Raw genomic sequence first — 25,116 nt, 5'->3', positions numbered from 1 at the left:
GCTGTGTGCGGAAGTTTCCATTAGAGGAGTGATGTGCAAGCAACACATCCATTGCCGTGTGGGCTAACACTACGTGTTTAATTACAGAACTTAAAAGAATCGCTCTGGTGATATCAATAAATAAATAATTAAATAAACAAACAAACACTTTAAAAACCTATTGTAGCGCCACATCCTCTCTCCTTCCCACGCCCCACTAGTAATGCACAATCACACTGTACCAAGTGAAATCCTCTTTTTAGCCCACCGCCGAAGTTTGGTTCTAGTTGTGCCCTTGCAGAGCTCTCCTTGTTCCAGTTCTACAAGAGGAACTCAAGTTCTGCTAGTTAAGAAAGTTTGGGTGCACAGAAAAGAAACCAGTGAGGGCGGGGAGGTTACAGGTGTGTGCTGCCTTAGCTTACAGTTTTGTTTTCTGGTCAGGGCTATGATGGAAGCTCCGGCACTCCGGGGAAGAAGGCAAGTCTTTTCTCCATGGCACGTTGACTTCTCCAGAATCTCATGCTCCACTTAGGCATTCATCAGCAGCAGACTGACAGCCAGTGCTGGCTATATTTAGACACACTGCCCTGCGAAGTGTCTAAAGCAATAACAAAGGTTTAGAGGAGCTCCATTTGCGTTACTCAAGCATAGCAGTATGTTGCGAGAAGGGGGAGCACTGAAATGTGTTAGTCTAACCCAAGATGCATGGAAGTTGGCAAGGCTGTACAGAGCAGTTCTGTTCACTAATAAGATACATGTTAGAAGTGGCTCTAGAAGCAATGCTCCTGAGGTGCTGGGCCTCTGACCTATCCTTTTATCTGACACCAGCCACTCCACCGCTGTATTTTTCCTAATGTGTGCATTTGCTCTCTGTGTTCGTGAAGGATTTTGACCAAGATGACGACAACAGTAAACTCTGGTCTACAATAAACACATGAAATACCATGCCTGTTCTAGTATGTCCATTATCACGGGAGCAACTAGACCCAAACTTAGGGTGTGGGTGGTGGGTGGGCTAACACTTCAAACCAGGGCTGGCCCTAGCACTGGTCGCACACGGTGCAACAGACTTCTTTGGCCCCCCTCCCCCAGAAATTCCCTCACTACCACTCACCAACAATGCGATAATACTTTTATTTGATTTATATAAAAAAATCATAAAAGGGTGGAACTTACCACCATGCGGTCAACATTTACATCTTTAAAACAGCACAAAATAAACAACAAGTCGGATTAAAAATAGTAACGTAAAATTACTCAAACTTTGCAGAAATAATCTGAGGGGGAAAGTAAAACTTGGGAGAGTAGTGTGAGTTGGATCACATTACACTTTTTAACTCAAAAGAAAATACTTGTACTATACTAGTGAGTGGAGAAAAGAGTATCCATTGAGCAAAATGAAGGAGGGTCCATGACCGGCTATAGCCAGGCCTGTTTTCCTGAGTCCTCTTTGGTTGGTACCTTGTTTTCCAGCTCTTGAGCGGTATACTCCAGAAATGTTATAGTATTACAGGATAATTGGATCCGAGACCCACTAAGGAATTTGATGACCGCCGCCCTGCAAGTTCTCACCTGAGCGTCTCTTAAAAGTGGTAGCAGGAGCGTTTTCCTTAGTTCCTGAAGTGCCGGACATATACATATTAAGTGCAGTAGTGACCAACAATGCACCTCATCTCTTTATAGCACCGTTCTGACAAACATTTCATTTTTAGGTCGAGCATTTGAGACCTCTTGTATATACTTTAGTATATACTTGTATATTAGTATTTACGTTTATGTACTTTGTGGGCTCTGGAGATCAGCCCTAGGACTTGTCTGCTTCCGCTTAGGGACTTTTTTTCCGTTCGTCTGCCTCTATTTAACTGTCTTGATAGAAAACGACCAGCAGAGGTCAGTGAAATACCAGGATCACTTTAGCATTCTCTAGATTCCAGTCCATAGAAATGGTCTTTCATGACCACCCGTAGACAATATTATTTTTTTCAAATCTTGTATTTTTAGTGATATGACCACCGAAGGCCCTAATTTTATATGTGCATCCTTATTTCTCAGATGTTAGGGATTCTAAAGGCACTCCAGGTTTGTGAATTCCCCTAGAGGCTAGGATTCAGAAATTCCCAGGTTGGTAGTTTCCTTGGTTGCTGGCTCACCCAGAACCCAAACAGTTCAGCCATTAAGGCAGTTGAGAGGAAATTGAAATTCTTTGGGCATAGTTTTGATATATGGGCTGGCAGTGAGGGGGTAAACCAAATGGTCTTTCTGACTCCTCCCCCAACTCCACCGTGGAGGACAGATTAGTGTAAATCACCCCTATCTGCCAACTGTGGCACAGAAAGATTGTTTGGGATTGAGAGTGGGAGTGTATAGCTGGATGCCAGGTCTGGACAGCCCCCACCCATCATTTTTTAAATATATCCTTTGCACCCAGTGGGCTTTTTTCCCCCGTGGCTATAGGGAATTTTGAGTAAATTCCGAGTCTGGCCTCTGGAGGGGAGCAGAGACTGTTAATCTTTATGGGTCAATGCAGTGGAGAGCCCCCACAATCACCGATGTTTGTGCTTCTGTATATGCTCCCGCCGTTAGTGTGAAGCTAGAAGGGCGCACGGTAGACTATTCTGTTTATCATCGTGATTGTCCCCGGCAACTAAACCATCAGCCTACAGCGCCCATCTTGTTTGTTGAAATAATTTTATTGAATTTACAAATGCCAATAAAAACAAAGCCGAATCTAAGCAGCAAAAGTATAGGAGAGTGATACAATTGTCGAGTGTGGTACATATGTATCCAGCAATAGAAAGGGGAAGCGGGGAGTGGAGCCAGTATAACAGGCAAGCAGGAGAAAAGTGATAAGGGGAAGCGGGGGGCAGTAGGGGAGGTGAGAAACTGAGAAAAGGGAAGGAGATTGGGCAAATGGGTCAGTTTTCCCTTGTAAGGGGATCCAAATAAGGAATTCATCAGTCCTGTCCATCAGGTTATGGATCACCTGCTTGTAAGAGGCAGTCCTGAGCATGGCCTGTAGCCACTTCTCATGGTTAAGGACCTGTGGTGAGCACCAGTGACGCTGTATGCAGATTTTGGTTAGGTTCCCCCCTACGTAGACCCTACTTCCGACCAGAAAGGACAGATCACGGGAACACTCAACGAGAAGGTTAACAATGTCACAGAACACATGATTACAACTCCAACAGGAGGAGTGGGTCAGGAGGCCCACGGCACATAGCTATACAGACGTCCAAGGCCAGCCCTGCAGAATCTTGAGAGACTGTACTTCATCCCGGCCTCCCGGGTCCACCCAGTCCTCATCCTGAAGACGGGTCTGCCAGACCTCTCTGTGGCGCTCCACCTGCAGCTGTGAGTATAGATGGCGGATCAGAAGGTTATACAGTCCAAACATCCTTAAACTTGCCTAATGTATCCATGTACTTGAGCCCTGGGAATGGGGGGGACAGACCAGGGTTGGTTGCCTAGTCTACTCGCTGGATAGTGGCACAGCTGTATATAGCACCTGTGCTGGGCTTGTGGCAGTCCAAATTCTTCCCGCAAGGCAGACAAGGACTTGAGTTCACCCAGAGTGAAAAGGTGCAACAAGGTATGTATACCTGCGTGTGCCAAGGAGTCCAATCGAGCATGACCCCAACAAAGCGGATGACATGTGTACACCATGTGAGTGCTTTACCATGAGGGTGTGGCATCCAACGAGAGGAGTTTGTGGGCTTGTGCCCTGGTTCTGTACATTGCCTGTGCCATTAGATTCAGTGCTCCAGCTGGTAGCTAGAGGTGGAGCAGCCTCGGGTAACCAGTTTTCTATTGTCACCCTTAATGGGGGATTTCAAACCTGGGTGTGCATGATTGCCAACTGCCCGAGGTGGAGAGCCATTCAATAGTGCTCCACAGATAGGAGGCCCAGGCCCCCAGTGGGCGATAAGTTTCTTAATGGCTAATGACCTCCAGACAGAGTTTAGAGAGAGGTGGAGCAGAGGGAGTGTTAGAACTGGGGGGTCTCTAGTTGGCAGAGGTAGGTACCACTGTCCAAATAGGGACCCTTGCTTCTAGTCAGGGTAAGAAGGATACACTCTTTAGATAACCCCTGCTCACCCCCTTGGTAGCTTGGCATGACCAGACAGGCTTATCAAAGGCAATGGGCAAAGTATTTGTACCAACACTCACAGTAACACAATGAAAACACCACAAACTGACTCCGCAACAGTTTAGAAAAATAAAGGTTTTTTAATTTAAACTACACAAGACCAAAACAACAAAAATCCAACATACACAGTTCAAGAATATGGTTTCAAATGAGTTCTTAAGGTTGCGTTCAAATAATCCACAGTTGCGTCACCTTTTAGCCAACAGTACCTTTAGATGCGAAAAAAGTTCCAAGTGAAAGCTGTAGCTTTGAAGAGCAAGCGATGCGTCACTCCTGAGACCCTGGGGAGGCGATGTGACAACCCCACTGGATGTAGCGGGCGTGTTGCGGTGACTCCAGTCTGTATGAGGAGGGATGCGATACCTTGCATGGATTCCGGTGCACAGGTTTCGGTGGAAGCGGCTCGCAAAAGGTACGATGCGACTATCTTCGGTGCGGCGACGATCTCCGGTGCGGCGACGATGCGCGGCTCAGCGTCTATCTTCTCTCGCGGCCCCTCGATGCGATGGCTCTGTGATGACTCTCGCAGCGACGTGATGCGGTCCGCAAGCAAGCGGTGCGACGATCTCACCCAGTGACGACAGGCTCTGCGACGATACTCGCAACAATGGTAATCTTCCCGCACCAGACTACTGCGTCCCGCAAGCGAAGGATGCGACGACTCTGGCAGCGGTAACAGGCGCTATGACGGTCTTGGCCTTCGCGGCGGCGGGAAGTTCCTCGCACTGACGGGGATGCGCTCCGCAAGCGAGCGATGCGTTAAACTTTGCAGAACGTTCTTAAAATCTTGATTTCCAGCTTCACAACACAGTTTCAACTTCCCGAGGCATTACAACTGGCCCAAGCACTCTAGGAAGGACAAAACTCTCTCAGCAGTGTTCAGGGAAGCTGGGGGTGAAGTTCTTTTGTTCCTGGGACTTCTTAACAAGGAGCCAGCTCTTCTTCAGGGGCCCTTGGAGATTCCTTCAAGCAAGGGGACACAACACAAAGCAAAGTCCTTCCCCTCTCCTTGGCAGCAAAGCAACTGCAGGTCAGTCCAGCAAAGCAACAGCAGGACAGTCTTCCTTCTTCAGTCTTCCAGCTTTCTCCTTGGCAGAGGTTCCTTCTTGATTCCAGGATGATCTAATTTATCTGTAGTCTGGGGTTCTGTACTTATACCCCAAAAAAGTCTTTGTTCCCTTTGTGCAGGAGGGCTCTGAGCCCTGTCTGAACCAGTTCTGGGTGTTCCTTGAGCACTTTGTTTTCCTGGCCTCTCCTTTCCATTCAGAGAGAGCGGCAGGGTCGTCATCCGCCCAGCAGGAGGTGGAGCCAGCATTGTGGAGGTAAAGCACAGGCCTGGAGCACTTTGTTGACATGATTCCTTCTCTCCTTTCACAGTGCAGGGCAGAGACATTAGACTCACTACAAGGGGGCAGGCACAGTCCTATTCAGGTCCCAGGTGCAACTCCTCCCTCCCATCTAGATGCAGATCTCTCTATTCACCACTGGGCAGACTCATTCTGTCTCCTGGAATCCCCCAGCCCTGTCACTCACAAACCAAACAGTCAATTCACAAACAACCAAAGCACACAGAAAGGTCAGACAAGAGAACAGCCACTTTCTAAAAAGTGCTGTTCTCAAACACAGGATTTAAAAAACACCTTTCCTAAAAGATGTGTTATTAAATTCTGAGTTCAGGGATAACAGACTTTTATGTCATATTTTGCTCCTATGGATATATATGCAGGTAACCACTGTACACAGCATTCCCCATTCTAGCCTAAGGGCAAGATAGCCTTACAATAGTGAAAAACTAAAATGGCTGTAATTCACTACCAGAGCATGTCACCTGCACTAGTACATGCTCTACCTTTTACATACACTGTACCATCCAGGGGGGTACCCTGGGCCTTCCATAGGGGTGTCCAATGTGTACAGAAAGGGAAGGGTTAGGCCTGGTCAGTGAGGATACTGGCCAGGTTGACATGGCAGTCCACAGACTGCACACAGGCACTGCGGTGGCAGGCCTGAGACACCATTTTGGGGCTACTCATGTGGATGGCACAATCAGTGCTCCAGGCCCACTAGTAGCATTTGAATTACCAGCCCTGGCACACTCAGTGTACTTTACTAGGGACTTCTTGGTGATACAAATATGCCAATCATTGATAACCAATTACAATAACAATTTACACAGAAAGCATATGCACTTCAGCACTGATCAGCAGTGGTAAAGTGCCCAGAGTCCTATTGCCAACAACCACAGGTCAGGGAAAATAAGGGACGAAGAAGCAAAAGGTTTGGGGATAACCCTGCAAAAAGGGCCATTTCCAACAGGGAGCATGCCCAGTACGTGGGTGAAGCGGGTGAGGGTCACCATTTTCACTGCTTGGACGCGGCCCCAGAGGGACAGGTTCAGGTGTGACCACTTATCAAAGTCGAGCTGCATGTGCTCCATGAGTGGTTCGAGTTGCCCTCTTGGCCCCTATTGACATAGACGCCGAGGTATTTTAGTTTGACAGCCATCCATTAAAACGGTAATCTAGTGAAGGAGCACAGGTGGTCACTCTTGAGAGTTGGAGGGCCTCGCTCTTACCCCAGTTGAGTTTGTTACCAGATACAGCCTCAAACATTTCAATGGTCTCCAGAACTGTGGGGGTGGAAGAGGGCAGGGCTGAGAGAGTAAGCAGAATATCGTCTGAATACAAGTAAAGTTTAGAAGGTGTCCACCGGGGGTAAGAATGCCCACAATCTGTTCCAACTGACAAAATGCCACTGCCAGGGGCTCATTGGTGAGGAGAAAGAGCAGAGGGGAGAGAGGGCAGCCCTTCCACGTTCCCTGGCGAACTGGTAAGGTCTCAAAGAGAATGCCACCACAATTTACGTGTGGCGTGGGAGAGTCATAATGCCAACGTACTTTGGAGATGAAGTGTGCGTTGAGGTCAAATTTCTGGAGCATTGCAAACAGATAATTCTGCTCTATCCTGTTGAAGGCCTTTTTTAGCGTTCAAAGACAAAGCCACAGCCTCCTCTGGCAGGTCCACACCTGATCTACCGTATGAGCAAAGGTCTGAAGGTGGTCGCGAGATGAGAGGCCGGGGACAAACTCCATTTGTGACTGATGGACGAGGGAGGGGAGGACCTTCTTGAGGCGTGTAGCCATGATGCTGGCCAATATGTAAATATCTCCATTAAGGAGGGAAATGGGGCAGTACCTACCACAAAGGAGAGGGTCTTTCCCGGGTTTAGGGAGGACCCATATCAGGGCCCTGTTGAAGACGAAACACAGGAAGCCCACCCGTTCGGCTTCGGCAAAGGCCTTGTAGTGGAGATCAATTTTCTCCGGTTTAGTCCACCTGTAGAAATCAGCAGGGAAACCGTCTTCTCCTGGTGCCTTATAGTAGGGCCGGTTGGATATGGTCTGGGCGTTCTCCTCCTTGGTATTTGCACCACTGAGCAACTCTCGTCCCTCTTCTGTGAGGGGATAGACACTTTTCAGGAAGGTGGAGACCTGCGCCGATTCCGGAGTAACTTCAAGGGAGTACAGTATATTATAGTATGAGGCAAACACGTCTGTTATTTCCTGCGGTTAAGTGATTAGGGTCCCGGAGGCTGACATGATGGCGGGTATACCATACGTGCCTCTCTCTGCTGTGCTGCAAGTAACCTACCCGCTTTATCCCTCTGCTCATAATGTTGGAGCCTCAGCTTTTGGAGTGCATATTTGGCCTTTGAGATTGAGACTATTGAGGTCCATGCATGCCTTTTCCAGGCTATGCCTAGTAGTGTCCTTGGGGTGGCCCCTATAGATTCACATGAGTCGGGCTGTGTCCCCTTCCAGGGCTACTTGCTGCTCCTTTGGCCGACTGTTGGACAGGGCTGCATCTCTCATCATCTGACCCCCTAATAGTGGCCTTTGCCGCTGCCCAAAGGGTCAGAGCTGAGGCAACCGAGCCTCGATTGTGTTCCCGATTGGTCTTGACATGGGCTGCGAGTTGTTCTTTGCCTGTGGGATGGATGTAGCTGGATAGGTTTAGGCGCCAGGGTTTCCGGATTGGCTGGGCCAAGCCTATATGGGTCAATAAGCTGATCGGGGAGTGGTCATAAAGGGTTCCTTTTAGAACAGAGGTCTCACATATGAGAGGGAGAAAAGGTGAGTCGCAAGGAAGGAATCTAAGCATGACTACATGCCATGTACCTGGGAAAGATGGGTATATTCATTGTCCGCCGGATGTAACATTTGCCACACATCTAGAGAGCTGTTCGCAGGAAACAAGTCACAAGAGTGTCAATTTCGATTGGTTTCCTGGACAACAGAGAATTATAAGGCTAAGACACAAGAAATCTAAGTACAATGGAAGCATCTCCAAGAGAGGAATATTTTGGTTGAGGAGGAGCAGAAAAACGTATTTCTTTGAGTTGTTTGGAAGTTCTACCTCAGATTTGTTTGGGACCGGCAGGTGACCCGCAGAAATCACCGATCTGTAAGACTTTATGGTACAATAAGAGAGGTCGTCTGAGACTAGGGTAGCCAGCAGATTGGTGTCTTAAATCACAACTACTGCCACGGGATTTAAATCCACGCACCAGATGGACCATGATTTAAATTTAGTTTGGTATAGTTTTTGTGGAATCCGCCGAGGCTTGGTCAATGAGGTGTGCATTGTTGGCCACGTTCATAGGGCCTGTACCGTGCAACATCTTATCACAGGCCAAGTTCCTGTCACCTCCCACCAAGAAATGCGTGTCTACGATTTCTGTAAAGACCCCTGAGAGTTGAAGAAAAAAGAGGCATTTTGCTCTTGTTGGTGCAGAAACCAAGCCTACCTTCAGTTTGGCAAACGCATAGCGACCTTTTGAGTCAACCCAGGATTTGAGCACGGTGTTAAGCAGGGTTCTGCGCATCAGGATGGTCACGCCCCATTTCTTGGGGGGGGGGTTGCTCGGTTGTCTTTCCTCAGGGGTAGCAGCTGTGAATATCCTTACCCACCAAATCTCGTTGAAGCTTCTCCTTGTCCATATCAGTAAGGTGCGTTTCTTGGAGGAGGGCTATGTCGTCATGCTTGGAATTTGGGTAAGCAAGAACTTTTTTACATTTACTAGTAAGGCCGCAGTCTTCGAAAGACTGGTCTATTGTAGTCGCAACTCCTCAATATACCGCTCAACAGTTGGTACTATATCTCATTCTGGTCCATAAGTATATATGACACTTGAATCCACACAAGCGTTGAACTCCACAAGCCATAAGGGCTATAGCACAACATTGTACAAAAAAGTACAAGTTAAAGAAACCATGTCCTGACTTATCCTGGCTGTTCCAGATATATGTATAATAATCTGCTATCGTCATGTGAACCAAAACAATAACAGTTTGTAATGGTGTCATATCAACAGTTCAATTCATTGCGGGTTTCCAATCCAGAGACTGATCCAAGTCATGGCTGTTACCACATAACAGTCTGTCTCTGTAGAAATGACAGCCTTTAAGACTGCTTGATAATCAGTATTGAAAAGTGACTTTATGCAGCCTGAAATGACAGATCACTCACAAAGGTTTTGACATTGAAGAACGACGGCAATAGCTACCGGATAGGTTCAGGCATTACAAAAACAGTGGTTTCACCAAAACCTTAATTAATACATTCTTGGCTAACCATATTGTGATGTTTTTGGACATGTAATAACACACTTTTTTTAAACACCGTGTCTGCAGTCTACTTTTTGATCTAATAGATTTGATATGAATTCATTTCTAAGGCTTTGAAACCAGGAGCTAGTAGCCACGTAGAAGACGAGTTAAAGACATGTAACAGTTCGCAACCAAATCCAGGAATTATGGGAACAACAGGTTTTCTATTTTTTGAAAGACGAAAGCTGATCCTGAGGTAGCCTGAGATTAAGCAGTTAATTCCTGAATTGAGTGCTGCATCTTTAAATCCCCAATTACCACACGTTCGGTAACGCTTGTGATCCAAGTGATCACCAATAGTGCTTTAAAGACCACTATATTAGTTGTCAAAATACCTTAGTTTAACTATAAAAGGTCTTTAAAGCACACGTCCGAGCAAACAAGATGTATATCTCTTAATGGTAAACTAAGGTATCCAATCCGCTACAGTTTTTATATTAAAAATCCATAAACCAACAATTAAAATGCTATTGTGTCAGCAAAGTAAATACATTGAAAAACACAGACTGGCTTTAGTTTAACAAAAAGACTATTTGATTCCCAATCACATAAATAACATCCTTGTTCCAGTGTGCTGTACAAACCAAGCTGCACCATGTTCTTATAGTCCAGTTGGTAGAGAGATTGCAGGCGTTAATTTTGTTGATATCCTGCATACTTGGAATCATTCACTTCCCCATAACTTAGAATATTCCCTTTTATCTTTTTGTTTCTTCTCTACACAAAACTGGGTGAATGTTTATAAAGATTGCCCTACAGGTGGAACCCACTGAACGTTTGATCAAAAGAAATCACCCACTTGGTAAGAAAGTTTTTCCGTAATGAAGAAACTGGTGATGCCACTTCATCATTTGTGAGAAAGAACTTTCTCCGTATAAGTAATAGCAATGGGATTTAGTCCTAAAATGACAGTCACTGCAGTACTAATATTCATTTTCTGCTACTGAGCTTTCAAACGCAACATTGATTGATGGGATGTGTATGTTTTCTTAAATTTTCTGTCTTAAATATAATATAAAACAGTGTTGTCTTCTTTCAAATTGTGACACTCCAACACTTGTGTTTTTTCATGCAGTTTAACAGGCAGACAAACCTGAAGACATGACAAGACTCTTGACCAGTTCTCCTTGGCTTGTGAAAAAAATATGCTATGGTCAGAAAATGAACATAAATCTTCAGACTGTTCGGAAAACACATTGTGACTATCTGGGGGAAACTCGTGGATATTTAAATAAAAAAAGATTGAACTTGTGCTCCAAAGGGGTTAAGGAATTTAAAAATAATTCATATCAAGCTCATTTGAGCAGGTTTGCAGATGGAACATGTCTCTCTGCCACCATAACAAGTGGAATCCTGGCTGCACAGCCTGAGCCTGTGTTTGTTGAAACTTATATTCCTTCAAGTTTATCATACTGTGCCCACCGTGCTACTTATTACAGACAGATCTTGAAAGTCTCACAGAGGTTCTATTCAGTTGCTCCAACACTTACGAAGATAGCAAAGGAAACATTGCCAACAACAAAAAGACCACCAAAGGCATCCAGGACTAAACAGCCATCAAGAGCTAATCTGCCACAGCGGCTTGAAACCGAGGTAATTTCAAATCTTGTATTTTTGTTTTAATCATGTTGTAACATCCTACCTTATGTATTTTTGAAAGTCGATTTATTGGCTCTTTGTGTATTGATATTATCCAAAGCAGAAGGCCTTCACGTCATCTGACTTTCCATTATGTCCAAAAACGTTCCATTTGAAGCCATCTCTTTGACGTAGTGGCTTGTCCTGCATGTTGTCATGCTAAGCTAGTTTGCATCTTCCACCTGTTATTAGAAAGAATGTAGGAGGTACTAATGTTTCAGTCACCCACTTATGACTTGCAAGATATTAACAGAAGTCCGCCAAAAGATATGCAGACTACCTTGTTTCAAAGTGATCTAAGATTGGACATCGGTGTCAGCACTGAAGAACGGGGTTTTAGAACCCAGCGGCGCCAGGGACACGCCCAAAGTCTTCGGGTTCTCCTGTCTTGGCAAACAGAGACACGGAATACTTCTAGGTGGCGTCAGAGATCAAATTTATTAGCTGCAGCTAGTAACAGTAAACCAAGCAATACAACACGGTGTACAACTCAGGAAACTGCTCAATTTTCATAGAGCAAGGCATCACCTTTTATACACAATATTCTCATTATAAATGTACACCCACTGCGCAAAATTCTGACCAATAGGACACATTTTCTAACTGAGTATCACATTAGCAAAAACCCAATTTACAGTAACCCAACCCAAAAGTTAATTATTAGGACTGTCCCAAATTCAATTTTTGCAAGCCGGACAAACCCATAATTGAAAGCACTACCCATGTAATGAAAAGTCGTAAGGAAAGAAACAATTCAGATGCTGATTAGGATAAGATATGTGCAAGGAACTAAAAGTTAATGATATCCTGAACATTGATTGGCAATTTTAGACAAGAATCAAACTTAAGGGAAATTGGTTTTGCGAGGTCAGTTTCAGGTGAAGAGGTCAGTTTCTCTGCAATTCACTCACAAGTCAGAAATGGGCCTGTTAATGCATACATGAACAATGAGGCCCATGCAACTTTGTTCGTTCGGTTACCTCCACGGCCTATGTGAGGGCAACACAAAAATGGTGTCTTAAACAACTCAAACAAAATGGAGTCTGGTTCGAAATCACAGAACCTCAGGCCCTCCTTTTGCCATTACGTAGGCAATAACCTAAACTCACGTCAATCTGAATCCGGGTCTATATCTATTCTCATCAGGTCGTCAAGGTGTTGCTGTAACATCATCTTATTATCCTTCACTCCTCTTGGGACTGGTCTTCTCACACAGATCATAGCACAAAGACTACAAATGGCAGGACCACACTGGATGCATAAGCAACACGAGAAAAGGATTGCTAAAGCCATACCAAGAAACATCAGAATCTTCCATCCCCATTTGGACAGCAGTTCCCAAAACCATTCTATCAATGACCAGTTCCCTTCGTCTACATGTATAGACTCAGCGGACTTATGTAACCTCAAGATGGCTTGGTACACTGTCGGGGCGTTATCTGGTATGAAAACACAGCAACTAGACCCGATCAATTTACATACCCCACCTCTATCTGCAAGTATAATATCTAAAACAAAGCGGTTCTGTAATGTCATAAGGCGATCCGCTTGAAGCTCAGCTGTAATATTGCTAAGGGCACCTGCAGTCTCATTTATAGTGGCCTCGACCACTCTCGGAAGCTGACGAATATTTCTACCATTAGCCATAGGACCCCAAAAGGGCAGAAAACCCTTAAAGAAGTCCCCAACTTCTTGTGTGACAGTATCTTTCGCATCGATAACACCTCTACCATATCTTGTCTTATGGTAATTGAAAGCAGCTGTGTATGTAGGGGGAAGCAAAAATGCCACATAACATGTGCCTGAAAAATCAGAAGGCAACCATGTATATGCTCTGTCATAACAAACAAAATACGTGCCTTTAGCCGGCACGAACGGTGGAGATTTCTGGGCTGTATAGACATAGGTGTGAGCACACACACTCTTACCAAGCTAAGCTCTCGGATTCTGACCATTACCTTGCAGACAAAAATGACCTCGGTGGGGTACAATCCAAATAGGAGGAGACCTTTTCTGTCTCTCCTTTTCGGTCAGACTAATACTATATCTCGTCTTGTTCCAACCAACATATGCTCGTACCTCATCTTTAGGGATAGCATTATACGCATCAATATCTCTGATCATATCTACTATTCCCTGTATCAAGGCATTATTACTCGCATTATCTTTGACGGAACGTACAGGAGATGCTTCATTCACATAGATAAACATTGCCTGGAGTGCCCATACTGACCCATTAGGCGAAAAAGGCAAAACCAAATATGGCATTCCCTTATCTGTCATATGTGGCATAAGACCACAAACCCAACAATTCGTGGTATTTACGACTAGCTGATGCTGATGCAACATCTGTATAAACTAATTGTTTACAAATTCTGATCTTCGAGTCTGTTCATGCTCAGGCAACGTATGAAACTCATGTGGGGAAACAGTAGAAAAAGAAAGAGTAGGTTGGGAGGTAGATGCAAGCTTCTGTTGTGTGACATAGAAAATCCAACCCACACAAGCTATCGTAATATTCAAAAGCATTAGAAAACACATTATTAAAAAAAAATTGTTACGGATCAATGTACACATTTTCGCTCTAAAATTAACTCTCTTAACACCCTTGTCGGACTCAAAAGACTTCATCCTCTAACGTGCTGCTCACGGCTATTACCTTCTTCACTTAAGTGTGCGCCAAGATCGCACTAACGATCCTGAACCACAGACCTTGTGTCAATACGCGGCTCACCCCTTAAGGCTGTACCGCGACCCTGCAGCTGAGTCCGAATGGTGACTCGAAAAAAGAAAAACTAAAAAATAGTCTCTTGATCTGACAAGGTGTATTTCACTACTTAAAAAATTCAATTTTATTTGGCCATTTCAAATGTCTTTTTCGATCTCAGATTGTAACGTTCTTTGCAGGGCACAGTTTGTTCCCCGAAAAGGACCTCTGGATCCATTGTGTTGATTCTCAAATGGGAAGGCACAGCAGCTTGCAGAATGTCATCATCCTCGCGTTCTGACTGAGTCCATGTCAAATGTGCATCACTAAAAGGTACAAATCTAGGAATCCTTTCACATTCGGAATCAGTTATTCCATCCTTCACCCACTTATCATACGGTAAAGGCAAAGGAACTTTTTTAGTATGGGTGGCATGCACCCAATTCTTTTTACCAGCTACTCTAACAGTAGTCCGAGTTACCAGCAGAACTAAATAGGAACCAGTCCATCTCGGTTCCAAATTTTTGGTTCGCTGAAAGTTCTTAGTTAGCACGTACTCTCCAGGTTGAATCGCATGGCCTGGATCTGCAGTAGCTGTCGGCAAACTGTCATAGACCTGTTGGTGGAGAACACGTAATTTAGCAGTCAAGTCATGTAAGTAATCCACCAACATAGGGTACTCAATTTCACTGTACTTTTCAGGACGAGGCACACCCCAAACATTCGCTGGACGACCAAAAACTATTTCGTATGGGCTAAGTCCCACACGAGAATGCACTGTCGTCCTTGTTGACAAAAGAGCCAACGGCAAGGCATCTGGCCATGTAAGACCAGTGCTCGCTTGTATCTTAGCTAGTTTCAGTTTTAACGTGCCATTATAGCACTCAACAAGTCCAGCTGACTGGGGGTGATTCGCAGCGTGAAATTTCTGCCTAGCACCCAAACCAGCACATACTTTCTTCATAATCTGACCCACAAATTCACTCCCATTGTCCGACCATACAATTCTCGGCAAACCAAATCTAGGGAAATATTCTTTGAGCAAAACCTTGGCTGTAGACAAGGCAGTATTATCCTTTAGGGGGTAAGCCTCTATCCATCTGGAAAAGGCGCAAACAACCACAAGGACAGACTTCAAATTGTTGCATCTCTCCATGTGAATGTAATCTAACTCTATCACTTCAAACGGATACGTCGGAGGAGCAAAATGACCAGCCGGAGTTGGGGTTCCCTTGCCAGGATTGTACTTCAAACAAATCATACAATGCTTCACCAAATTCTCAGCACATTTAGGAATTCCAGCATTCTGCCATACCGGAGCCAACAACTTGCATATTCCTTTCGAGCTAATGTGAGCCATTCCATGAGCCATCGTAACCACTGGGAGAACATACGCATCTGGCAACAACCATCGCGGGTGTTCTGACAACTCAACCCAACAACCCGTCGAATCCAACATACCCGTACTTTCTCTCCACGTACTCACTTCCTTTACCGTAGCTTCAGCCTGAATTGACTTCACACTTTCTTTTGTGTCTTCACACATTCCACCAGCCATAACCCAATTAGCAGGGCCCGCAACATACATACGGCTCATCATATCTCTCGCCGTTTCCTTCGCAATTTCATCCGCAAACGCATTCCCTCGACCTACATCATCCACAACCTATTTATGCGCACTACACTTCACAATTGCAATCTGCTTTGGGAGAGTAAGTGATTCCAAAAGTTCATTCACTAACTGCCCATGCTGAATTTTCGTGCCATGGGAAGTAAGGAATCCTCTTTCTCTCCTCAAACGTCCAAAACTATGGGCAACACCAAACGCATACTGGCTATCAGTATAAACATTCACTTGTTTTCCCTCTGACAACACACACGCTCTAGTCAATGCAATCAACTCTGCTGCTTGCACAGAATTCTGTGCTATGCGTGCTGTTTCAACAACTGTATGTAAAGTTCTGACAGCATATGCTGCAGTCGTCTCACCATTCGGAAGCTTGAAACACGAACCATCTACCCATAAAGTACCATCAACATTCTCAAGAGGAGTATCTTTTAGGTCAACTCTAGCCTTCGTTTCCTCCTCTGTCCGGAGAACACAATCATGCTGTTCCTGAACATCTGTCTCTATAGAAATCGGCAACAGCGTAGCTGGATTCAACACATTACATCTTTTGATGTGAACATGGCTAGCCAACAATGTCAACTCATAACCTGAAAGACGTGCACTAGTAAGGTGCTGAGTCTTAGTCCTATTCAATAAGGTATCCACTGCATGTGGGACCATCACAATCAACGTATTATCCAATACCAAACCAGCAAACTGTCGGATAAACAGCTCGGCAATGCTTTAGCTACCGGATCTAACGTAGCTGAAAAATACGCACATGGACGCTGCTTGTCTCCAAATTGTTGAGTCAATACTGACAATGCACAACCTTCTCTCTCGTGAACATACAACGTGAAAGGTTTACTGCAGTCAGGAGTACCCAACACCGGAGAAGAACACAATGCATCACGTAATTCAGAAAAACTTTTCTGACAAACATCAGACCAAGGGAGAGGATACGGAGTATCTTTAAGAGTCAATGCCAACAGAGGTTTTGCTAGCAAGGAAAAGTTGGGGATCCATTGCCTACAATACGAGGTGATACCTAAGAAGGCACACACTTCTCTCTGTGTGGATGGCACACTCATTTGCGCAATCGCTTGAATTCGTTCTGGGGTCAACCTTCTTCCCTCCTTCGACAACAGATGACCTAAGTAGGTTACTTCTTGTCGGCAATACTGTAACTTGGAAGGTGACACTTTATGATGAAGGTCAGACAAATGTCGTAACAAAGAAAGAGTAGCCTCTTTACAAATCTCTTCGTTATCAGCAGCAACCAGCAAATCATCAACATACTGGATAAGAGTAGCACCAGAAGGCAATACAAAATCATCAAGCTGAGTTTTCAACGCCTGACTATAGATGGAGGGACTTTCACAATAACCTTGGGGAGCTCTCTTAAACCGGAAGCTTCGGCCTCCTAAAGAGAAGCCGAAAATATCTCTACTTTCCTCGGCAATTGGAATACTAAAAATAGCATTCTTCAAGTCGATAACAGAAAACCAGGCTGCCGAAGCAGGAATCGGAGTCAACAAAGCAGTGATATCAGGGACAACAGGAAACTGTGGCACCACAATTGTATTCACTTCTCGAAGATCGATCACAAACCGGTACACAGGTGGCTGAGAAGCATCAGTATGCTTAAGGACAGGCAGAACAGGACTGTTACACACATTACCTCTCGTTTCCTCAATTACACCCTTCTCAACCAAATCATAAATGATCGCCAAAAGAGCTCTCTCGCCATCGCTCGATATTTTATATTGGGGAATACGAGGTAGCCTAGCATTCGACTTAAGGGTAACAACATAGGGTGGAATCTGCAAAAGACCAACATCATTGGGACCTGTAGCCCAAAGTGTATCAGGAAGAGAACGCAATTCCAGTGGAAGACAATCTTTAGACAAATACATTGGAGAAATCACTTTCTTACCCAAGGTAAGATGTACTCCCGCAGGAGAGCAATGTAATGTCGCATGCAGTCTTTTCAGCAAGTCCAAACCCAACAGATTCTCACCACAACCAGTCGTTAGAATAAGGGGAGCTTCCAACTCACAAGGACCAATAGAAAGGGACAAAGGACTAGAAACCAGATTACAAACTGGGGCACCTGAAAATCCTACGGAAACATTGGTCAAGCCAGACAAAGGTGCGCCAGGAAGTTTAGAGTGCATAATAGAACTCTTTGTCGCACCAGTATCCAAAAGAAAAGGTTCTGCCACACCTGATGTAATCACTTCAACAAAAGGTCCACTCTGGTCTACTGGAACTTACACTACTCCCTCTCTTTGCCCATGGCTGTCCTAACTATCATTATAACCAGCACTCTCACTCTCGACATAATAATCATCAACATAGTACTGTGCAAACTGACCACTCGGAACATTCTGTCTGTCAAAATAATTCGCAGAATTCTGAAGGGAAGAGGAACGCTCACTCTGAGTTAACACACCACGTCCCTTACCCCTAGGAGCTTGCTGGAAACCACCACGACCTCTCTGACCAGATACGCCATTCGCACGCTGTAACAAAGCCGGGCAACTATTCTTGAAATGACCTTCCTCTCTGCAATAAGCACACTGATTAGGACCAGGAAAGAATCGCTGAGCATAAGGCTCAGGCTTCTGTAGCGATCTATGAAACTGTGGAGGCTGCTGAAACTGAGGCTGATTCTGACGAGGCGGATAAGCTTGCTGCAAAAGAACTTTCGTCTTTAATTCTTTAGTTTTCTTCTCTGCTTTATCCTTCTCATCTTTATCCCTATTCTCGTAATATTGTGCAGTAGCCAATATCTGGGCCGACGAAGAAACAGCCCATGAACTCTCAGAGTCCTTTAACTAATTAGAAAGTTTGGGAAGCAAATTAAAGACACATTTGTCCACGAACAACCTTTGACCACCGTCAGTGCTCATATCCTGACCACTATGATCCATAAACGTTTCCTCAAACCTTGTGAAGAAATCAGACACACTCTCATCTTTCTTTTGCTTGCGTGCTGCTAACTTGTCCCAATTCACTCGCAAAGCAGGCATCATAGTTTTCATTAAATTATTAATTCTACCTGCTAATTCTGCAACTAAAGGCTCAGGTTTGGCACCTCCTACCTGCCGACCATCTGCAGCAATAATATTAGCCCACGTATCTCCTAATTCTGCCGTATGATTCTCATGACGAATCTTCGCCCACAAAGGTTGAGGAACTACATTACCCATCAACATATCTATGTCAGCTAAATTCATAATACACGCTTCAACTGTCTGAGACAACTCCTTATAATAACCGGCAGGATTCTTACGGGGATCAGGTAAGGTCTGCTTAAGAGCCAAGATCTCTGCTCTCTTCCAAGGAACATGTACCCACACTCGCTGAAAATGATCCTCTGCGGCCTGAATACCCAAATTAACATTAGCAGCAACTGCTTCTCTCCATACAGGGGGAACCTCTCTCATAGGATACTGCTTCACTTTCCTCCTAACAGAAGAATCAGGTTTGTTCAATGTCTGAGGCGGTAATCTAGACCTAAAAACAAGTATCGTCTCCACGGCATCTGTAACATCAGATTCCACTATCGTCCCTTTAGAAAATTCTGACTGAACATCAAGCACTTCCTGCGGAATCGGACCCAACTCATTATCTTCCCATTCCTGACGAAGAAAAGTACACATTACATCAAAAACATACCTTTGCTTAGGCGGCTCCCACTGAAAGAAAACATCCATAACTGCTGGCAAATTATACCTGGAAGCATTTAAAATCCATCTACGAGCCAACAAATCCAACACTGTCCGTTCCTCGGAACTAGGAAGCTGACTACGACTCTGCTTACGTTCCGAAACAGGGGTCATATTCAGTGACCCAAACAATGGAGACGACAGATTAGCAACGGTCTCAGTCATTCGTTTTCGAGCAGAAGGAGAAGAAGCAGACATAAGAACAGGAGAATAAGTATTTTGAGGCAAAAGAGGTGTAGGAACAAGAGCAGTAGGAGTCGAAGATGCAAAAGTAGAAGGCAAAGGAGTTTGAGGCAAAGCTGGTAGCAAAGCTGGTGACCCTAGAGTGGGTTGCGCAGTAGGAGGCAAAACCATCTGTGGAGCACCGGGTGCCTGAACAACAGTAGGAGGTTGAACAACAAAGGGTGGAACAACCGGGGGTAATGGAGGCGCAGTAGCACCCTGCACATAAGGGGGTGGCAATCTCAGTAGATGAGAGATCAAAGGATCTTTTTCAGGATCTTCAATCACTTTTGGAGGAGAAGACGGCAAAGATAACATTCATCAATGGCCATGCAACGTTGTCTATCCGAGACTTCACTCGCACACTCTTCTCCATCTTCCCTAAACTGCCTAGCAGCTTGTAGTACTGACATATTCTTATCTTTCCTTTCTCTCTTTGCTTGCTTAATTTCTCGCTGTTTGGCTTCCGTACGCCAAAGGCGGAAAGAGTCAAACATTGCCGGCCGGGCTTTCTTCTTAAATAGCGCAACTTCCAGATTATCTAAAATATTTAATTCGAAACTACCATGTTGGGGCCATCGTAAAACACCATCTTTTTTTGTATAGCGGACCCACACTTCATTATAAGTAATAGGACCCACTCCGTGATTTGAATAGAGCTCATAAGTCGGAGTTCCAACCGGAGGTATCGGACACAAATCCTCCAATCGGAAATCCCTGTTGCAACCACAACTAAACCATTTCCTAATTTTGCTAAGACCAGGCATCTTATAGCTCACTAATCTAGCTTCAAACTTCAAGGGGTTATCAACTATCGATACACTCGTAAATATACGAGTTCCTCGGCTTCGATTGTTGCAGCAACCGAATCAAACAAAACCAAGAACCAAAACAAAATCGTGGGAGCGACCCACTTATACTTAACCAAAATATCTGTCACGCCACCAGAAGACCGTCTATCGTATCGCTTTACAAAGGATCAATCAAGGGTCCAAGACAGGGCGACAGTCAGGGCAGCAGTCCTTCGTAGCCGCTGGAAAGTGGGAAGCCTCGCAGAAAAGACCTTCAGTCCACGTCGACATGCAGGGGTCAATGAAGTGGTGGCCTTCCTCCAGAATTTCCTCACGTGGCTCCTCACGATCCTCAGGCTTGGACCGGTACCGCTGAAGTCGCCCCACCATTGGGCGCCAACTGAAGAGCCGGGTTTTAGAACCCAGCGGCGCCAGGGACACGCCCAAAGTCTTCGGGTTCTCCTGTCTTGGCAAACAGAGACACGGAATACTTCTAGGTGGCGTCAGAGATCACATTTATTAGCTGCAGCTAGTAACAGTAAACCAAGCAATACAACACGGTGTACAACTCAGGAAACTGCTAAATTTTCATAGAGCAAGACATCACCTTTTATACACAATACTCTCATTATAAATGTACACCCACTGCGCAAAATTCTGACCAATAGGACACATTTTCTAACGGAGTATCACATTAACAAAAACCCAATTTACAGTAACCCAACCCAAAAGTTAATTATTAGGACTGTCCCAAATTCAATTTTTGCAAGCCGGACAAACCCATAATTGAAAGCACTACCCATGTAATGAAAAGTCGTAAGGAAAGAAACAATTCAGATGCTGATTAGGATAAGATATGTGCAAGGAACTAAACGTTAACGATATCCTGAACATTGATTGGCAATTTTAGACAAGAATCAAACTTAAGGGAAATTGGTTTTGCGAGGTCAGTTTCAGGTGAAGAGGTCAGTTTCTCTGCAATTGACTCACAAGTCAGAAAAGGGCCTGTTAATGCATACATGAACAATGAGGCCCATGCAACTTTGTTCGTTCGGTTACCTCTACGGCCTACGTGAGGGCAACACAAAAATGGCGTCTTGAACAATTCAACAAAATGGAGTCTGGCTCGAAATCACGGAACCTCAGCACACACATCCTAAATAAAATAGTGGAAGGACTTTAGCATAAGTAATTGAAAATTACATCACATTGCAAGGTTTCATAGAATGTGATGTCACAGCACTAACATAAATCTTATTTAAAAGAGAACAGGCCTACTGTACAGTCATATCTGAGCTACTGTCTTTATATATGAACATAAACATGCACATACAGTTTATTAGCCATATCTAAACTACATGGACAGGTAGGTTCCTTGTCTGGTAATGTAAAAGCAAATAATGTTTTGGACAATAAAACTCTACATTTAAAGCGATATCAAACGTTTTCTAGCATTCACGAACAAGAATTTTCAATTCTATTAAAGACACGGAGGCGAAGATTATGCATTCTCCTCTTTTACTTTATTTTTAACAGCAGCCATGTGAACGCACTGAAAACATAGAGATGCAATAAAAAACTACAAATCTCAGAGTTCCAACATAACCACATTTGTCATAACAAAATGTCCAATATCCAGTCAGCTGTGACATCAGTGTACAAACCCGATGAACCATATTAACTATGCCTTCTTTATTTGAGGAATACTGTTCTTGGGTAATGAAGCTCACAATGTCATTCCTACTTTTATCTGACACTGAACATACATTCCTTAAAATCTGTTCAATAACCGTGTGAGTAGTAAATGTCCAGACCTGTGAGAGTTGAAGAAAGAATGGGCATTTTGCTCTTGTCTGCGCGTAAACCGAGCCAACACCTTGTACCCTTTTGCAATTTTCAGTTCGGCAAATGCATAGCGACCTTTCGAGTCAACCCAGGATTTCAGCACAGTGTGAGGCAGGGTTCAACGCATCAGAAGGGCCACTCACTGTTTCCGCGCGCAGGGGGGAGGGGCAGGGGGGGAGGGGGTGCTGGGTCATCTGCCTTCGGGGGTAGGAAGCAGCAGCTGTGAATCTCCGTACCCACCCAATCTCGCCAAAGCTTCTCTGCCTTCGTCTCAGTGAGGTGCGTTTCTTGGAGGAGGGCAATGTCGGTGTGCAGAACCTTTTGGCATTTAATATATTGCGTATAACCATCAGCTTGGAAGTATGGATCTATTGTAGACACAACTCATAACTATACCGCTCAATAGTTGGTACTATATCTCATTCTGGTCCATAATTATATATGACACTTGAATCAACACAAATGTTAAACTCTACAATCCAAAAGGGGTATAGCACAACTATGTACAAAACAGTACCAGTTACAGACACCATGTCCTGATATCACTGGTTCTTCCAGTATCATACCTAATGGATATATATCTGCAATCGTCACGTGAACCTAAAAAATAAGAGTTTGTAATGTTGTGATATCAACAGTCCAATTCATGGTGAGTTTCCCATTCCAAGTCATGGCTGTTGCCACATAACAGTCTGTCACTTTAGAACTGATAAGCTTTATGACTGCTCTGTAATCAGTATTGAAAAGTGACTTTTTGGAGCCTGAGCGGACAGACCAGTCCTACAGATACTGAGATTGAACGAAGGCAATAGCTACCAGATGGGTTCAGCCATTACAAGAACAGTAGTATTAATTAAAACTTTAAGTAATAAAATCTTTGCTAATCCTTTTTTAGATGTGTTTTTTACATTTAATAACACACTTTTTTTAACCACCTTTTCTACAATCTAATTTAATTTTTGATTGAATAGATTTGATGTGAATTAATTTCTACGGCTTTGAAACCAGAAGCTAGAAGTCACATAGGAGACCAGTTAAAGACATTTAACAGTTTTCAACTAAATCCAGAAGTTCATGGAAACATCCTAAAGAGACGAATTTTTGGGTGGAGCAGAAAAAGTTTTGGATATTCTCCCACAGGTCTGTTGGCGCTCAGCATGTAGCCTGCAGGAACCACCAATCTGTAAGAATTTATAGTACAATAAGAGGGGCCACAGGAGACAAGGGAGGCAAGAAAATTGGTGACTTGAATCCCATCTTTTGCCACAAGATTCAAACCCTGTTTCACGCACCAGACAGACCATTGTTTCCATGCAGTTTGGTTTTGTTTGTGTGTGAAATCCGTCCAGGCGTTGTCAATGAGGTCAAGAGCCTGTTCTAAAAGTCCTGACACTTTCCAGCATCGCCGGAAAGTCTCTGTGGAAGCTGGCTCTCTATTAAGTGTACTAAAACAAGTTCACTGTGCAGAGTCCAGTGGCTCCCCAAATGGTTTACTGAGTCTAAAGTAGATAATACTAACGCTTTCTCTTGTGTTAGTGTGGGCAGGCAGTTAGGCTTATCAGAGGGTGGTACAAAGAATGTGTTATACTCACAGAGACAATAAATGAGAGACACACAAAAAAAACCTGAGACCAGTTTAGAAAAAATAGGAATTCTTTTTATATATATTTTCAAACTAAGAGTTATGTTCAAAAGTAAGTACTGTATTTCTTATGACTCTTCAAAGATAATCTAATAGTTCAAAGTCATGCGCAATTATGCACCATGCAGTCCTAAGGGAGGAAAAAGCAGGTAGGTAAAGCACACAGCACAAACAGTTGTAGGGTGTTCACCTTCCGGGTTTAGAGTAGCAGGAAGCCATAGTCCAATGTTCTACCAACAGTTTTCCTGGTGTTTCCCGAATTCCGCAGAGAGTTGGTGAAGTTGGTAGCTGGCACATTTTGGGTAAGGGGACCCTCTAAAGATATGCTGCACATAAGGACTTGCGGGCAAGTCAGAGCTCCCAAACAGGACCTCTTCTAGGTCAGTTGCTGCGCCTTTGGGCCTGGAAGTTGCAAGTCAGTGGACTGGACTCCGGTTTCAGTGCCTGCTGTCTGCAGTGGAGTAGCCCCTGTACTCTGAGTGATTTTTTGGGCAGTTGCGAAGGCTGGTAGTCCTCTGGGGTTCTTAGAGGCCACACCGTACGCCGATGATACACAGCTCGTCATTTCCATTCTCAATCGGCCAGAGACCACAGCAGCCAGGTTCCATACTTGCCTCATCGAGATTATGACTTGGATGAGTCGAACCATCTGAAAATAAACACAGATAAGACCGAAGTGATGGAATTTGGGTTGGGCCAGCCCCTTTGGAATCGATCCTGGTGACCTTCGGAAGCTGGAGAATGCCCTTCACCAGCACAGAAGGTCAGAAACCTGGGGGGTCATTTTTGACAGCAAACTGAATTTTGGCCCTCAGATAAACAGCCTGGTATCATCGTGCTTCTTTCTCTTTAAAAACATTGAGAAAAATCTTTTCATATATTCCACGAGAGCTTCAAAAGACTGTATTGGTCGCCCTTTTTTATACAAACTGGATTATTGTAATGCTCTATTCCCGGGTATCGGTAAATATCAGCAACAAAAACTACAGTCCTTACAAAACGCTGGAGCGAGGCTTCTTCTGGGTATTCCCAGAGGTCAGCCAACCTCAGACGGCATTAAAATGCTGCATTGGCTGCCAGTTAAGCAGCGCATCGAATTTAAAACTCTAACCTTGGTGCATAAGGCACTCAATG

The 25,116-nt window shown here is 44.4% G+C and overlaps 1 protein-coding gene across 2 annotated transcripts in view; it reads left to right on the top strand.

Moving 5' to 3' along the window:
• The window catches only part of RMND1 (required for meiotic nuclear division 1 homolog), a 494,724-nt gene that overhangs the window by 34,096 nt on the left and 435,512 nt on the right, over positions 1 to 25,116 (top strand). For both annotated transcript variants that reach the window (XM_078673969.1, XM_078673970.1), the window contains exon 2: positions 10,870 to 11,387. In XM_078673969.1, coding sequence (XP_078530095.1) covers positions 10,896 to 11,387 — 492 coding nt within the window. In that variant the 5' untranslated portion in view covers positions 10,870 to 10,895. The remainder of the gene's footprint in view (positions 1 to 10,869; positions 11,388 to 25,116) is intronic.

This window comes from Lissotriton helveticus, chromosome 1_1 (assembly GCF_964261635.1).
Source record: "Lissotriton helveticus chromosome 1_1, aLisHel1.1, whole genome shotgun sequence".
NCBI classification, from domain to species: domain Eukaryota; kingdom Metazoa; phylum Chordata; class Amphibia; order Caudata; family Salamandridae; genus Lissotriton; species Lissotriton helveticus.
This window is presented reverse-complemented; position numbering and strand designations above follow the sequence as displayed.